Source organism: Erpetoichthys calabaricus, chromosome 1 (assembly GCF_900747795.2).
Source record: "Erpetoichthys calabaricus chromosome 1, fErpCal1.3, whole genome shotgun sequence".
NCBI lineage: Eukaryota > Metazoa > Chordata > Cladistia > Polypteriformes > Polypteridae > Erpetoichthys > Erpetoichthys calabaricus.
In genome coordinates, this window is record NC_041394.2 from 61,979,396 (window position 1) to 61,993,512 (window position 14,117).

The 14,117-nt window shown below is 38.5% G+C and overlaps 2 protein-coding genes and 1 long non-coding RNA gene across 3 annotated transcripts in view; 1 reads left to right on the plus strand and 2 right to left on the minus strand.

Annotated features, from left to right (window-relative positions):
- LOC114650889 (tenascin-like) overlaps window positions 1-14,117 on the minus strand; it is a 585,410-nt gene that overhangs the window by 80,982 nt on the left and 490,311 nt on the right. The gene's annotated exons all lie outside the window — the stretch shown is intronic.
- Window positions 1-14,117, plus strand: part of LOC127529643 (uncharacterized) — a 744,809-nt gene that overhangs the window by 8,093 nt on the left and 722,599 nt on the right. The gene's annotated exons all lie outside the window — the stretch shown is intronic.
- Window positions 10,833-14,117, minus strand: part of LOC114650815 (phostensin-like) — a 69,192-nt gene continuing 65,907 nt past the window's right edge. Inside the window, exon 3 of the mRNA XM_028800698.2 lies at window positions 10,833-13,680. Coding sequence (XP_028656531.2) covers window positions 13,661-13,680 — 20 coding nt within the window. The 3' untranslated portion in view covers window positions 10,833-13,660. The remainder of the gene's footprint in view (window positions 13,681-14,117) is intronic.

The following is a 14,117-nucleotide window of genomic DNA, read 5'->3' on the forward strand; positions in this document are numbered from 1 at the left end:
TGGTACAATGAAATTCAAAATGCAACTCCTCCATAAACTTATTTTCCTATAAAATAATAAAAAATAACAATAATAACACAATAAAAATAATGAAAAATATTCAATACAAAAGCATAAGTACAATATACAGTACATGTACATATAGTGTAGATAGGGCATATGGTTCATAAAGTGGCTCAGGGTGTTCAAGTTTACACTGAAATAACTGTAATTAAAAGTACAAACAGTTCTACCGGAAGGACTTGATGGACTGATTGAGTGCGTTTAGAGCTCTTGGGATGAAACTGTTTCTGAGCCTCAACGTCTATGCAGGAAAAGTTCTGAAGTGTTTGCTGTATGGGAGAAGCTCAAATAGACTGTGGCATGGGTGAGAGGAATCCATTCAGACACTGGTGGCTTTCCTGGAAGCTGTATCCTCTGCTGTAAGCTGTAATCCTCTCTGCTCTCAACACAACCTGTGAAGCTGTGATACCACACACACATACAATAAACAGATTAAAATACTCTCAGTGGTTCACTAAAAGTAACAACGCTAAAGCAGCTATGGTATTTGGAATAGTTTGAACATCCCATGCTCCATTGTATTGTTACGGAAGGATTACAATCAAGTGCCTTATATTTGTAAATGATATGGTGTATTTGGTGTATTTGATACAGCCCATGTCATGGGTGTGAATCTAAAAAAGAAAGACCACAGAAACAGTAGCACTGCTTTGATGCTGGATGCAGTAAGTTTGCAAAACCAAACAGACAAGTGCGTACGCATGGCGTGAGGCTGCAATGAAAATGTGCGTGGCTTTACACCAAGTTTAGTTTTTATACATCTTGAAGTGACTGTGGAAACAGGCGTACACAAGATTTTTGTATGTATGAACTGTTTATAGGCCCAAGGACACTAGCAAAATGTAAAACTACATAAGAATCAGTCAAGAAGGATAATGAGAGAGCAATTGTCTGTGCATAATGCTTGCAAAACCATTCCGTTTGTGACGGTTCTCTGCTGTTGCTTCTCCAGTGCACCTGTTGTTATTTTTAACTTGCTCCAAAGCAGGTGAAGTTGATTCACAATTGTTTATGCTTCCTAACTGAACAGAATGATATCTATTAAGCTTAATTAACTTGGTGTTAGACTGTGATGATGAAATGTTCCCTTAATTTTTTTGAGCAGTGTATATAACACGCTTACTTGTAAATATATATTGTATGAAATTGTAATACACTGTAAACTGTATGTGTGTGTGTGTGTGTTTTTAATTGTTCTGAGGTTACATGCAAGTAAGAATCTGAGTGTACTAAGCATACATGACTATGAAGGACTTCACATTTACTAGTACACACATATTACGTATATTCAATACATACCAGATGACTGTTAAGGAATTTGAGTTAAATTCTGCTAATATTTTCCAAGCGACAGATGCATATAATAAGTACATACTTCCAGGATCCCAGATACATACATAAAGTATGTACTGCAGGGATCATTTCCACTATGCTCTACACCCTTCTAATGCGATCTGATTACACCAAGTACTGATTTGGTTCAACTTTAGGTTTGCTGCATTATTTCACCCCTAGAGGGCACCAGCTGTCGCTTTTGGATTTGTTGCTACTGAGAACAAAACCTAAGGTGAAGAACGGATACCAGACAACAGAATATTAACTACTAATACATGGATTTCAACTTGTATTAGTGCGCTACGTTTAGTTCATGGCAATTGGCCCCTTATGTGTTTGATTGCTTGTTAAAAATAAATAAATAAATAATCGAGTGCATATGAATCATCGATTAAAGCACAAATCGAGTTTCTCCTTTACCGTGTATTGCTTGCGTATATTTCTATAAGCCTTTAAAACAGGGGTGTCAACTCAGATCTTATAGGACTACACTATTTCTTTTCGGTCATTTTCATTACTGATCGGTTCCTGCTACTAAATGAATTATTGCACTTATTTCACCTAAATTTTAACTGACTTGTTTTTTTAAGAGTCCGAACCCTCAATTGCTTCTTTTTTTCCTTAACCATCAGTGAGACAATAATGAGATGCAAGGATCTGAGTCTGGCTTCTAGTCATAGACAGCTCAATTAACTATAAAAGGCTTGTTTTAAATTTGACCAAAAAGTAATTCACAGAAAAAAAAAAAACAGCAGTCATTTAAAAATATCCAGTACATTGGTCATACTTTGAAATAATAACTTCACTGTAGAATGCACACACGACAGTACTACTGCTACACTGGTCTTACACAACTAAGTACAGACTTTACTCAAACAGATCATGGTTTAAGGCTTTACATATCCATTTCAATTACAACTCATGTGTCACATTAAGAAGTATAATTCATAAAAAAACAATATAATTGAATTTCATTACTTTAGTACAGTGGCTCTAATCTCTGTCCTGACGAGATCATGTGGCTGTTTGTTCAACCAACGTCTTTGTAATTGAGTAAGCCTTTATGTCTGGCAGTAAATATAGAAATTACAAATGTTTCGTAAAGTTTGCTAACTTTTTATTATAATGTACCAACATTTATGTATGTAACACGGGTGTAATTTTGTTTTTTTAACTTGTTTTTTAAAGATATTCATCATCATTATAATTTTCATTGTGCTTAGGGAGTCTGACGTTGTAGCAGCCTTTCAGCATTCAGTGTCATTTGTCCAGTTGTCTACTATGATTGTTGTTAATTGCCATTATTAGTATACAAGTAAGATATCAAACTGCATGGGCGGAAAAGAAAATTAATTGGAAAGCAACAACATAGAGTTAAGCATTTAAAGCTAAAGCAAAAATACCAATATGTCTAAATGTTTTATGAATATAACAAAAATCTGCTGTGCTTGTTTGAGTGTCTAACAAGAGAAGCAAATAAGATGAGCCAATGAGGTAAAATGACAAACCGATTTTGAAACCTACAGCCAAATGTAGTCCCCAGTGCCTCTTTATAAGTCTCTTTATAAGAGACAGAGTAATTTCCAGGATACACTGTCATTACCCGGTTACTTTAGGTAGAATTTCCTCAAAATTAACACATTGTAAAGTTTTAAAAATATATATTTTTGGAAAACTTACCATTACACTGCTACTGTAAGTGAAGTCAGCACCAGGGGCCTCATGTATAAACAGTGAGTACACACAATAATCCTGCGAACGCTCATTTTTACGCTCACTTCATGATGTTTAAAAACTAAACTTGGCATAAAGCCACGCACCTTTTCACGGGAGGGTCCCCAATTTGCATATGCACTTTTCTGCTCAGTTTTGCAAACTGGCGGCACCCAGCATCAAAGCAGTGCTACTGTTTCTGTGGTCTGCTTTTCATTTTAAGATTCACATCAATGATGTGGGTTTTATTAAATAAACCGAAATTAATTGCATATCGTTTACAAATTTATTTCACTTGATTGCAATCATTCTGTAACAATGGTGCATGGAATGGCCAAACTATTCCAACTACCATGGCTGCTTCAGTGTTGTTTAAAGACATAGAATTAGAAGACAGTTTGTATTTGCGGATGATGATGACTGGCTTCTAAGTTGATTTCGATTTCCACGAGCTATCCTCTTAAAACTGTGTGCTGAATTGGCACCGGCTTTTAGTGTTGGGAAGTTCGGATCATTTTACCGACTCGGACCTTTGAGTCTCGTTCAGCAAAATGAACGAATCTTTTTTCGAGTCATTTCGTTCATTTTAGCAAAATATAATTAAAATGTTACTTGTTACCTCGAGGAATGAACTACTGTAATCAATTCTCTTTCCGGCTCAGACTGAGTTGGTTAAGCTTATGGGGCTGTCACGTGATGCACGAACAACTCGAAAAACCCGAAGACTCGAAAAAACTATAGAAAGTTGCGCAAATGCGCATGCGCGACTGAATGAATCACTCCCACGAGACGACTCGTTCTTCCCGAGTCACATTAAAGATTCGTTCAAAATGAACGAATCGTTCAAGAACGACCCATCACTACCGGCTTTACAAAGGCAGACTTTGAGGAATTGTGCCCTACCTGCTTCTTTGCAAGTTCTGTCCACTCTCAAGTTTTTAGCCACAGGACCTGTTCAACTTGCTCACCGAACGGGTATTTCACAATCATTACTGAGCTGCACCATGCCAGCTGTATAGGATGGTATTATTAATTTGTCATCCAGATATATATGAATTTCTTACACTGTGGTTGAAATGGAAAGCATAATTTAAAAGGGCAATTCTCAGCAACGTCCAGTTTTCCAAGTGTAATTGGAGCAGTCAACTGCATGCACATTGCTATTGCAACAATGCCGGACAAGTTACATCAGCCAGGAATGAATTGCCAAAAGAATGAGCTTTATATATAGCTGGAAAACCTATAAAAATATCAGCTCTGCACAGTCACAGGTACTTTTTCCAACTAGTGTGGCAGAAGGCAAGCAGTCCTTTTAAGGATAGCAAGTTACCTCAAAGTAAAGAGCAGAGAATCTGTCCATTGTGATGCTTGGTACCGTCACTACGCTATAAAGGCACCTTCAGAGTATGAATTTACTTATGTAAATAAAAACAATTTCCACTATATTAATGTGCTCTCTATATTGCACATAAAGTGTTTCACATGTACCTAAACAGATGTACTATGATGAACCTGATCATGAACCACCAAGTGATCAGGCATATCGGACAGTATTACAACTTTGTTTGAATGTAATTAGCAGAATGTAAAAACAGGTAATCAGATGCAGCATTTATGTTTTAACCAATTAATTTAATTTGTGGTCAATATCACATAGTACAGTCCTCATATTCCTTAGTTCATTGGCCGCATCTCTTTCAGCATCCACTACTGCATTTTGTAACTCCTGAACAGTCCATCAGCACAGAGCCAGATGGCCTCCCAGCGGTTTCCGAGGCAGAGGTGTGAGAGTAGCCAGCGCCTGAAAATGTATTTGGTACAGAGGCATCATCACCACCTGACCATTGCACGGGGGGCAGTTTTTGTAATATTGTCTGAAACAGAATAAACAGATAATGAGTTGGACTCACCTTTTCATATCAACTATTATATCTGACCACTTCTTTCTTCTTTTGTGCACTGTGTGACTTTCTTAACTTGTCTCTGCCACGCTTTGGTTTCTTAACCCACTGCGCAAGCCAACAAATAGTATGTTTTTGATTGCCTCCACTTCACATTTGCTGAAATTCTTTTTTTTTCATGTGCCTTTTCCATTGTTTTTTAACACTGAAGAGAAGGTGGTATTTATATTGATTTGCACATCAAAATATGCTAAATTCTGGGAGAAGTCTGGGTGGGGCTGTAGGCACGCGCACGTGCATTAAATTTCACGTTCGTTGGGATTTGTTAAGGGGAAGTGTGTGGAACTTGGCATATTTTTTTGTGCATCTGCACATTTCCATTTTTGTCTGTACAACATGTTTTAATGTGAATTTTACACACAGACTTATACATGAGGCCCCAGATGAGCAGGTCTGTAGGCTTTATATATCTGCTACTAATACAATTCATATAATTTTGTTGGCCATCATAGTAACTAAATTTTTGTTTAAAGATATTCAGATGTCACACAGCAATGCTCCTAAGTTGACAGGTTCTCTTTAATTACATTTTTTGGGATATTTTCAAGAATGGCTGTGAATTTTTCAGTTATTTTACTGGGCAAATACATTTACTACTTGTTATATAATAATAATAATAATAAATTTTATTTATATTGCACTTTATATTTTAGCAATCCCAAAGTGCTACAGAGTAAAAATAGAATAATAAAATAAAAAAGAACAGAAGAGTCTATAAAATACTTTAACAAAATGACTTTCTAAAAAGATGAGTTTTTAGGTTTCGCTTAAAGGCCTCAGTCGACTGTGGGGCTCTCAGGTAATCAGGGAGGGCATTCCACAGCCTCGGCGCCACCGATGAAAACGCCCTGTCACCCATGCTGCTGAGCTTAGTTCTGGGGACTTGAAGAGTGTTAGTGTGTACAGAGCGGAGGGAACGTAAGGAGTTATGGGGGGTAAGGAGTTCCTGTAGATAAAGAGGGGCATGTCCATAAATGCACTGATGGGTAAGAAGGGAGACCTTGTACTCTATTCTGAATGAAACAGGGAGCCAGTGAAGGGTTTTCAGGATTGGGGTGATGTGATCATACTTTCGCACCCTCATCAGGATCCTGGCAGCGCTGTTCTGAATATACTGGAGTCTCTGGATACTCTTGCCAGGAATCCCAATGAGGAGTGCATTACAGTAATCCAGCCTGGAAGAGACAAAGGCATGGACGAGCTTCTCTGCATCTGCCAGGGTGAGTAATGGGCGGAGTTTGGCGATGTTCTTGAGATGGTAAAAAGATGACTTACAGAGATATTTGATGTGGGTGTCAAAAGTAAGTTGGGAGTCCATTCTAACACCCAAATTAGTAACAGATGTGGAAAGAGGAATATTTTGGCCAGAGAAAGTAATACTGGTGATGGTAGAAGAGCGAAGATGATGTGATGTACCAACTAAGATGGCTTCTGTTTTGGATCTGTTCAGCTGAAGAAAATTGAGCCTCATCCATGCCTCTATCTCCTCCAGGCAGGTAGACAATGTAGATGTTGGCAGAGGAGCAGTAGAGGAGGTGGGAGTAGTCCTGAGGTATCATACTAGCCACACTAGCTGCTGAAGACGGATAACAGAATTATTTAAAAATATCTCCAATCTCTTACCCTTCGTATACCTTCAGTGCCTTTCCTTTGTGTTTGTGTGTGTCTGAACCTCGCTTCACCGGTGCTCCCTCTTTTGAGAGGTTCCCACAAAGCCAGCTTCTCAGACTCAGTCATTTTGGCGGTCTGCTCGCCTCCAGTCCAATTTTACACTTTCGTATTTGAATGCCGCTCTCTCAGGCTGCCTCCCATCAGTCCTTCCTTGTTTATCTCACTCTCGCAGCTCTTCTTTCAATGGCGTCATCAGAGCCAAACTGACCAATTAGAGTGCTCACAGGGACTGGACACATACACACACACAAACACATACACAGGCCTTAGTAGGTGGAATTGGTAACCAGGAGGACTTATAATACTATCACTAGGCTGCAGATCATCAATGAATTGCCAATTTAATTAAAATAATAAAAAAAAATGTAACAATAAAAGTTTGGGAAGAGGAGGAGCACCTTCAGTAACAGACTAGAGACAACTGCATTGCTCCAAGGAGTGCTATGTGAAATTGTTTTTACCTCATCCATCAGGCTAAATAGTAAGTAAGTCACTCCTCGGCTGAGGTGGTCTTGTTCACTCTATGCTGAATGGTACTGAGCTAGTCTAGCAGACATCTTGGCAGGCAGTAACACCATGTGCAATATACTGTTCCAATGACTGACATACAGTACTGTGAAACTGTAACTGTTAAGTATGTACAATTCTAATCACTTTACACCTAGTAAATACCTACAATTTGTTAATCTACTTACAGATAATTCATGTTGCCATGGTGGATTTCCCACACATAACAATGAGGTGACTGTATCAGAGCAAATATTTTATCAAATGAAGTAAATTCTGACCCTAATATTAATTTACAGTCTTGGAGAATACATATAGAATTATGCCCAGTTTTCACACGTTTATTTCACACCGCTGCCGCTCATAACACAAACTAAACCACCTTCTCCAGATATCCAAGAACTATCACTCCAAAGTGCGTAGCACCTACGCTGGAATCTGTCATTTGACAGGGGACACTGAAGTCATTGTCCAGCCGGTCACCTGCCACATTCAATATACACTAGACAGTATTTAAAATAAGTGGACTATACAGTAAATGTCAAAACATATGTGACAACTTCTTAAATAAAATTAGTATGATGTCTAACTGTGCCATACTTTACTTCCATCCATCCATCCATTTTCCAACCCGTTGAATCCGAACACAGGGTCACGGGGGTCTGCTGGAGCCAATCCCAGCCAACACAGGGCACAAGGCAGGAACCAATCCTGGGCAGGTTGCCAACCCACCGCAGGACACACACAAACACACCAAGCACACACTAGGGCCAATTTAGAATTGCCAATCCACCTAACCTGCATGTCTTTGGACTGTGGGAGGAAACCGGAGCGCCCGGAGGAAACCCACGCAGACATGGGGAGAACATGCAAACTCCACACAGGGAGGACCCGGGAAGCGAACCCAGGTCTCTACTGTGTCAAATCTAAAGCAGAGATAAATACATGGCATTATAGTTAAGCTCATTAGCAGGTCTACTTCTCACCTAGATTAAAGAGGCAACTGGACTTTGGGCTCTGCTTTAACCTGTAAGATGGCCAAGTCCTCAAACGGAGTGAAGATTAAGAAGAACATCAAAGCAGTGTTGTGCAGACAGGATGATGATGACAGAGAAAGAGTAGACTTGAAATACCAGGCTGGGAATATGAACTATTAGGAGAGACAGAAATCCATCTTAGCCAGCAGCTAATAGGACAGTGCATTTGGTATATCTGGTAACAGCAGAAGCAGTGCTTTGTTGTCACCTTGAATACAGTACTTCAAAAATGTTAGAAACAAATGGAATGGACTTTTAGAAACACAAAGACAATTGAAGATTTTACAGAGAGAACCCATAAAATTCAACACAAGGAGCTAAAAATGTGAACAAGCATGTACAACAAAGAGGTCCCATTATCAGAAACGGTGGTAGAAAGATCGCTGTTATTATGGTTGCTGCTCTTTATCTTAGCAGTTCAAGGATTAAACACAGAACGGAGATAATCTGCAATACAGGAAGTTGGGAGAAAGAAAAAATATAAACATTAAGGAAAAGTGTGAAAAATATCTTATCTCCAGGAAAATGACAAGAACAATAGAAAGGGAAAAGCTTGTAGCACAATGGCACAGCAGTTGGTGCTGATACTTCACAGACCAAAGAACATGGGCTCCATTCCCAAGTGACCACTGTCTATGAAGAGTTTGCATGTTCTCCCCATGTAAACACGGACTTTCAAAGAGGCTATATGTCCATGTGCGCTGTGCAGTTCACTAGCATCCAATTACTGCCTTGTGCTTAAAATTGCTTGGATGTTTATTAATCTGTCAGAAAATAAGCAGTTTGAGTTGTCTGGGAGTTTGTGTTCTATGACACTACCACACTTGACAATATTGTAATATCTGGGAAAGAAAAAGGAAAGATTTCATTAAATTCTGATGAAAATGGGGGTGGCATGATAGAGTAGTGGTGTATTCCTGTCTCTGATCGGCTATCAGTACAAATTAGTTGTTATGTGTGACAGGGCACTCTGGCTCCCGACATCATAGTAGCTGAAAGATTCACATAGTGTACATCCACCTTTCCTAAACCCAGGTGTTGTAATCCAGGGTCATGGAGAGCCCGCTTATACCCTGACAATTTAGATGTGACACCAGTCCATGGCGGAGAACATCCCCAAGCTCTCAAATTCTGGTCCAAGGTGGAGTCGACACTTATTGGTGTGTCAATGAATTAGTAGTGTCGGATGAAGCTGCCATGCCAGTGCGCCAATGATATGTTCTACCTGACAGGAGTGTCAAACTCCAGGCCTGGAGGGCCGCAGTAGCTGCAGGTTTTCATTTTAACCCTTTTCCTAATCAGTGACCAGTTTTCACTGCAAATTAATTTCTTTTCTCTTCACTTTAGTATCCCTGTTTCTAAGGATTCACTCCTTTGAATTACTTTCATTAAATGACAGCCAAACAGAAATGAGACATGAAACGAGCCAATAGATGACAAGCTAAATTGGGGCTTCAAACTCCAGCCAATTTCACTCTGACCAGTTTCTTAATGAGAAGCTTATTCTTGTTAATTAAACTCATTATTTAATTCAGTGGCCTGTTGCTGCTCTCATTCTGCCACAGCAGACATTTCGAAAACTGTTGATTTTCCTGTTTTTTCTAAGAAAACAGTCAAAATGTTTTGGTGACCTGAGAGATAACTTTACCGAGACCATCACCTTTCTTTATTTTCAGATATTGTGCGATGGGCCTCTTCTACGCGGTGGTGTGCTGGGTAGGCAGCATAAAGAAGAGGGACGCCTCACACCTGGGCAAACTAGTGAGGAAGGCAGGCTCTATTGTAGGCACGGAGCTGGACAGTTTGACATCCGTGGCAGAGCGACGGGCACTGAGCAGACTCCTGTCAATCATGGAGAATCCACTGAACAGTGTCATCTCCAGACAGAGGAGCAGCTTCAGCGACAGACTGCTGTCACTGTCCTGCTCCACTGACAGACTGAGGAGATCGTTCCTCCACCACACTATGCGACTGTTCAATTCCACCCTTTGGGTAAACATTAACATTATACAAAGTTATTGTCTGTTATACTTGCCTCACACTCTCCACCTTGCACTTTTTAACTTGCACTGTGTGTTTATCACTCTTTTAATATTGTTACCAGTATGCTGCTGCTGGAATATGTGAATTTCCCCTTGGGGATTAATAAAGTATCTATCTATCTATCTATCTATCTATCTATCTATCTATCTATCTATCTATCTATCTATCTATCTATCTAGATGAGCTGGTCATGTGGCGGCTTGTTTTGTGTCTCATTATTGTTTGGCTGCTAATTAAGGAAGAAGAAACAACTAAGGAACCTGAGCATGTTAATTAAAATTAAAGATAAGTAAGTCAATTAGCAGCAAAAACTGGTCACTAATGAAGAAGATGGTTAGAACGAAAACCTGCAGCCACTGCAGCCTTCCAGGACTGGAGTTCGACATCCCTGTTCTACACTTCTAACCCAATGTGTGAAAAAAAATGAATAAATATCTTTAAATATTTAAGACAAGTTGAGCAAAAGTGAAACACTTCCAAAGAAAGAAAACAATGACAATGCTTTAAACAAAACAATTTATTGACATTCATTTTTTATATGTCGGCATTCATTCATAAAACAAAGTAACACAAGCGAAATTCTTCTTTAATCACATGCACATTTGACAGATTAATATTAGCAAACAGGCTTACAAAAGTTTTTCTTTTTTAAAAATGAACTGCCATTTAATTTTGTTGACTGTTTATTTTGTATTTAATAAATGCCCATTTAAAAATGCATATACATTTTAAAAAACACAATGAAATATTGAATAGTTTAAAGTCATTGGAATTATACTGTCAAAAATGCATTTTTATATGAAAATAAAAGCAATGAAAGATTCAAAAAGAAATATTTTAATTTCTTTCAGAAACTGCATTTTCTGTTACTGCCACTCAAGAAAGAAATTAAGTCAGGCTAGAAAGAAATAAGACAATACCACAGTCAACCAGCAGAAGGCGGCACAGTACCACAGAAGACGTGACTCCACACAGACATTCTGTGCTCCTAATTGCTTTCTCGTTTATTTATTTTTTGTAAAACCTGAAATGCTGGCAATGCAGCCCCCTTAAGTGCCACAAACAGTGCAGGTATTTGTGTGAAACAATCCCACAAGGATTCAGCAGATTTCCCCTCTTAAATTATACTGCTAATCGTCTAAAAATAAAGATTGCGTATTCCAGGAAATTGAACTGACAAAAAATTTCTCAAAATTTTCAGACATGAAAGGTTACTTGCAGAATACTTGCTGTGTAGCCCATAGAATTAGTTTTGCTTTTTGTTTTTTTTCAACAAACGTTCAGTAACTGAAGTTTTCCTTAATGTTTCTGATAAGTGTGACATGAGTGACTTGTAAACAGAATTCCAATTACTAATTTACTAAAGAAAAATGTTCAAAATGATATGCCTAAAACATAAATTAAACAGATGTGATGTAATACATGCACTGAATGATAGAATCCTCCAAAGAAAAAAAGGAATAAAAATGATTATAATGGGAATTTTCCACACAAAATTTAGACTTTTTTTAATTAGATAAAAACAAGTGCTAATGCCTGAAATTTACGGATGCTTCCTTTATTAATTCTTTATAGTCTATATGGCATAAACCTAATAAATATTTACTTACACTGAAAGCTTCCAAGTTCTCTCAATACAGTTACCATGGCTGAAATCCTTCACTACACCTTACCTTGTAGGCCTTTCGTCTCCTTTTTCAGATGAGTGCTTTAAATGCAGCAGCATACAATAGCTAAACGAAACACAAAGGTGACATACAAAACTTAGCAGGGGCTTCTTCCTCAATTCCCTGCATTCTATTCAAGTCTGCTTAAGTAAACAGTTACTGATCCTGACTGCCTTACTGACGGACTGCATGTGCCAATATCCGGCTTACACACAGCCGCATTTTGACAAAAATGTTTTTCTTTCAGCTGCATTAAAACAAAGCCTCACAAAGAGGCGCTAACAGTACAGAATGGCGCACAAGCACATCACATTCAAAATACCCTGGCCCAGTTTTTTTCACTTGCTCTTAACTGCCGGGTATAAAGTAAGCAATACTTTGTGTCCCAAGACTGTCTCTTCCCGACACCCAAATGTTTTTATGATTATACGATTATAACGTAACCAGACCAACTTCTTTATCACAACCTCCTCCCTACCTTCATTTGGGCTTGTCTCTTCCATTTCTTTAATGACAAAATTAAGTTATAATCAATGTTGACTACAGTTTCAATTTGTGCAACAGCAAGTTCACAAGGTAATAATTTGGAAATTGAAAGCTAGTTTGTGTGACCTTCTTTGGAAGTGTAACAGTTCTCGCAATGGAAAAACCAGACAAAATCCTAAAAAAACATGTAACATCTACGAAAGACCCACATGGACTGGCAGCAGTTACTGCTGACAGTTAATAAGAAAAAAAGTAAAACGAAAGAAAGAAAAACAGATTCTGGTACTCATTTGAAGTGCTGTGGTGCCAGCCCAGCATTTGAATGTTTCCAAGGCAAACTGGAAAAATGAAAACTCATCAATGTAAACGGAGAAGGAATGAGAGAGAGCGAGAGCAAAAAGCACACGCCAATTTGTGCAAAACAAGAAACTTAAAAAAATACCCCCACTCCGAGACCTGTTGTTTGCACAGTTTAGGAAAAAGGTCTTGAGAAAAATCTCGAACCATATATAAAAGGGGGCAAAGATAATCCTGCTGACGTGTAAGAGAACAGTCCATTCCAAGCAGAGAAAAATCAAATTAAGAAAGAGTGATCACGTTTCTTTGCAATGTTGTTTCGGTAAAAATCGTCTGCAACATACACTTTCAATTATAGCTTACATACTGCAGCTTATTAACCAATCAGAGTACAGGATAAAATATCTTTGTCTTCACACAAGTGTTTGTGGACCTGCAAATTAATCTAGATTCTGAGTGATTAATAAATTGACGTCTCAGCCAATGAACATAAAAATGTAACGTATATGCATAACTCAAACATACATGTTAGTATGACCTAAACTGCCCTCCAGTTGTAACAGATATTGTGCATTTGCTGGAAGCAAAAATGCAACACTAATGACAGACACCATCAAGATAACTTCTGAGAGTTAGCCATCTGCTGGAACATTCATTGGTACAGTAACAAGACCTTTGGAAGACTGAGAAGATATAAGATCTTAGGAAGGACATGAGGCATTGGTCTGCATACGCTCAGTTCTGCCACTCCTCTTCCATGACTGAAGCCACTCAGGCTCTCTCTCTGTTTTCATTTGTCTCCACTTGATTATTTTGTTTAATGAAATGCAAGGCCTGATGATTTTTTTGATAGTAATAGAGAAAAAGTTCCATTCTTGTGTTATCGTCTGCAGGACTCATCTGAAAGAAACAAAAGAAAAAGAATTGAGATTCTGTTAGAGAATGAATGACAGTGCTTCCAGACAGTCTGAAAATCAGCAGTATTAACAGTAAAACATTTCATCTACAAGTTCCCATACTTTCTCTTGTGGACTTCAAAAATGTTCACATCTGAGTGAATAGCTGTTTTAACAATGGTAGAAATTTCCATTAGGATGCTCACTAGAAAACCACTGAAGGGCTGTTGGAGTGAGTTTGAGAAGACAAGTATCACCCATACCTTTGATACTCTTTTTCTGGGATTTACCACATGTTGGCATGTAGGTGCGCTTCTGAGTTGGGCCTGTGTGAGTGAAAATAATGAAGTATGCAAGTTCAAGGATGGTTTCTGTCAGGCATTCAGTGGTACCAGAAGAAGGCATTTAGTTGTCTGTGGCTTATCGGGCTTTAAACACTAC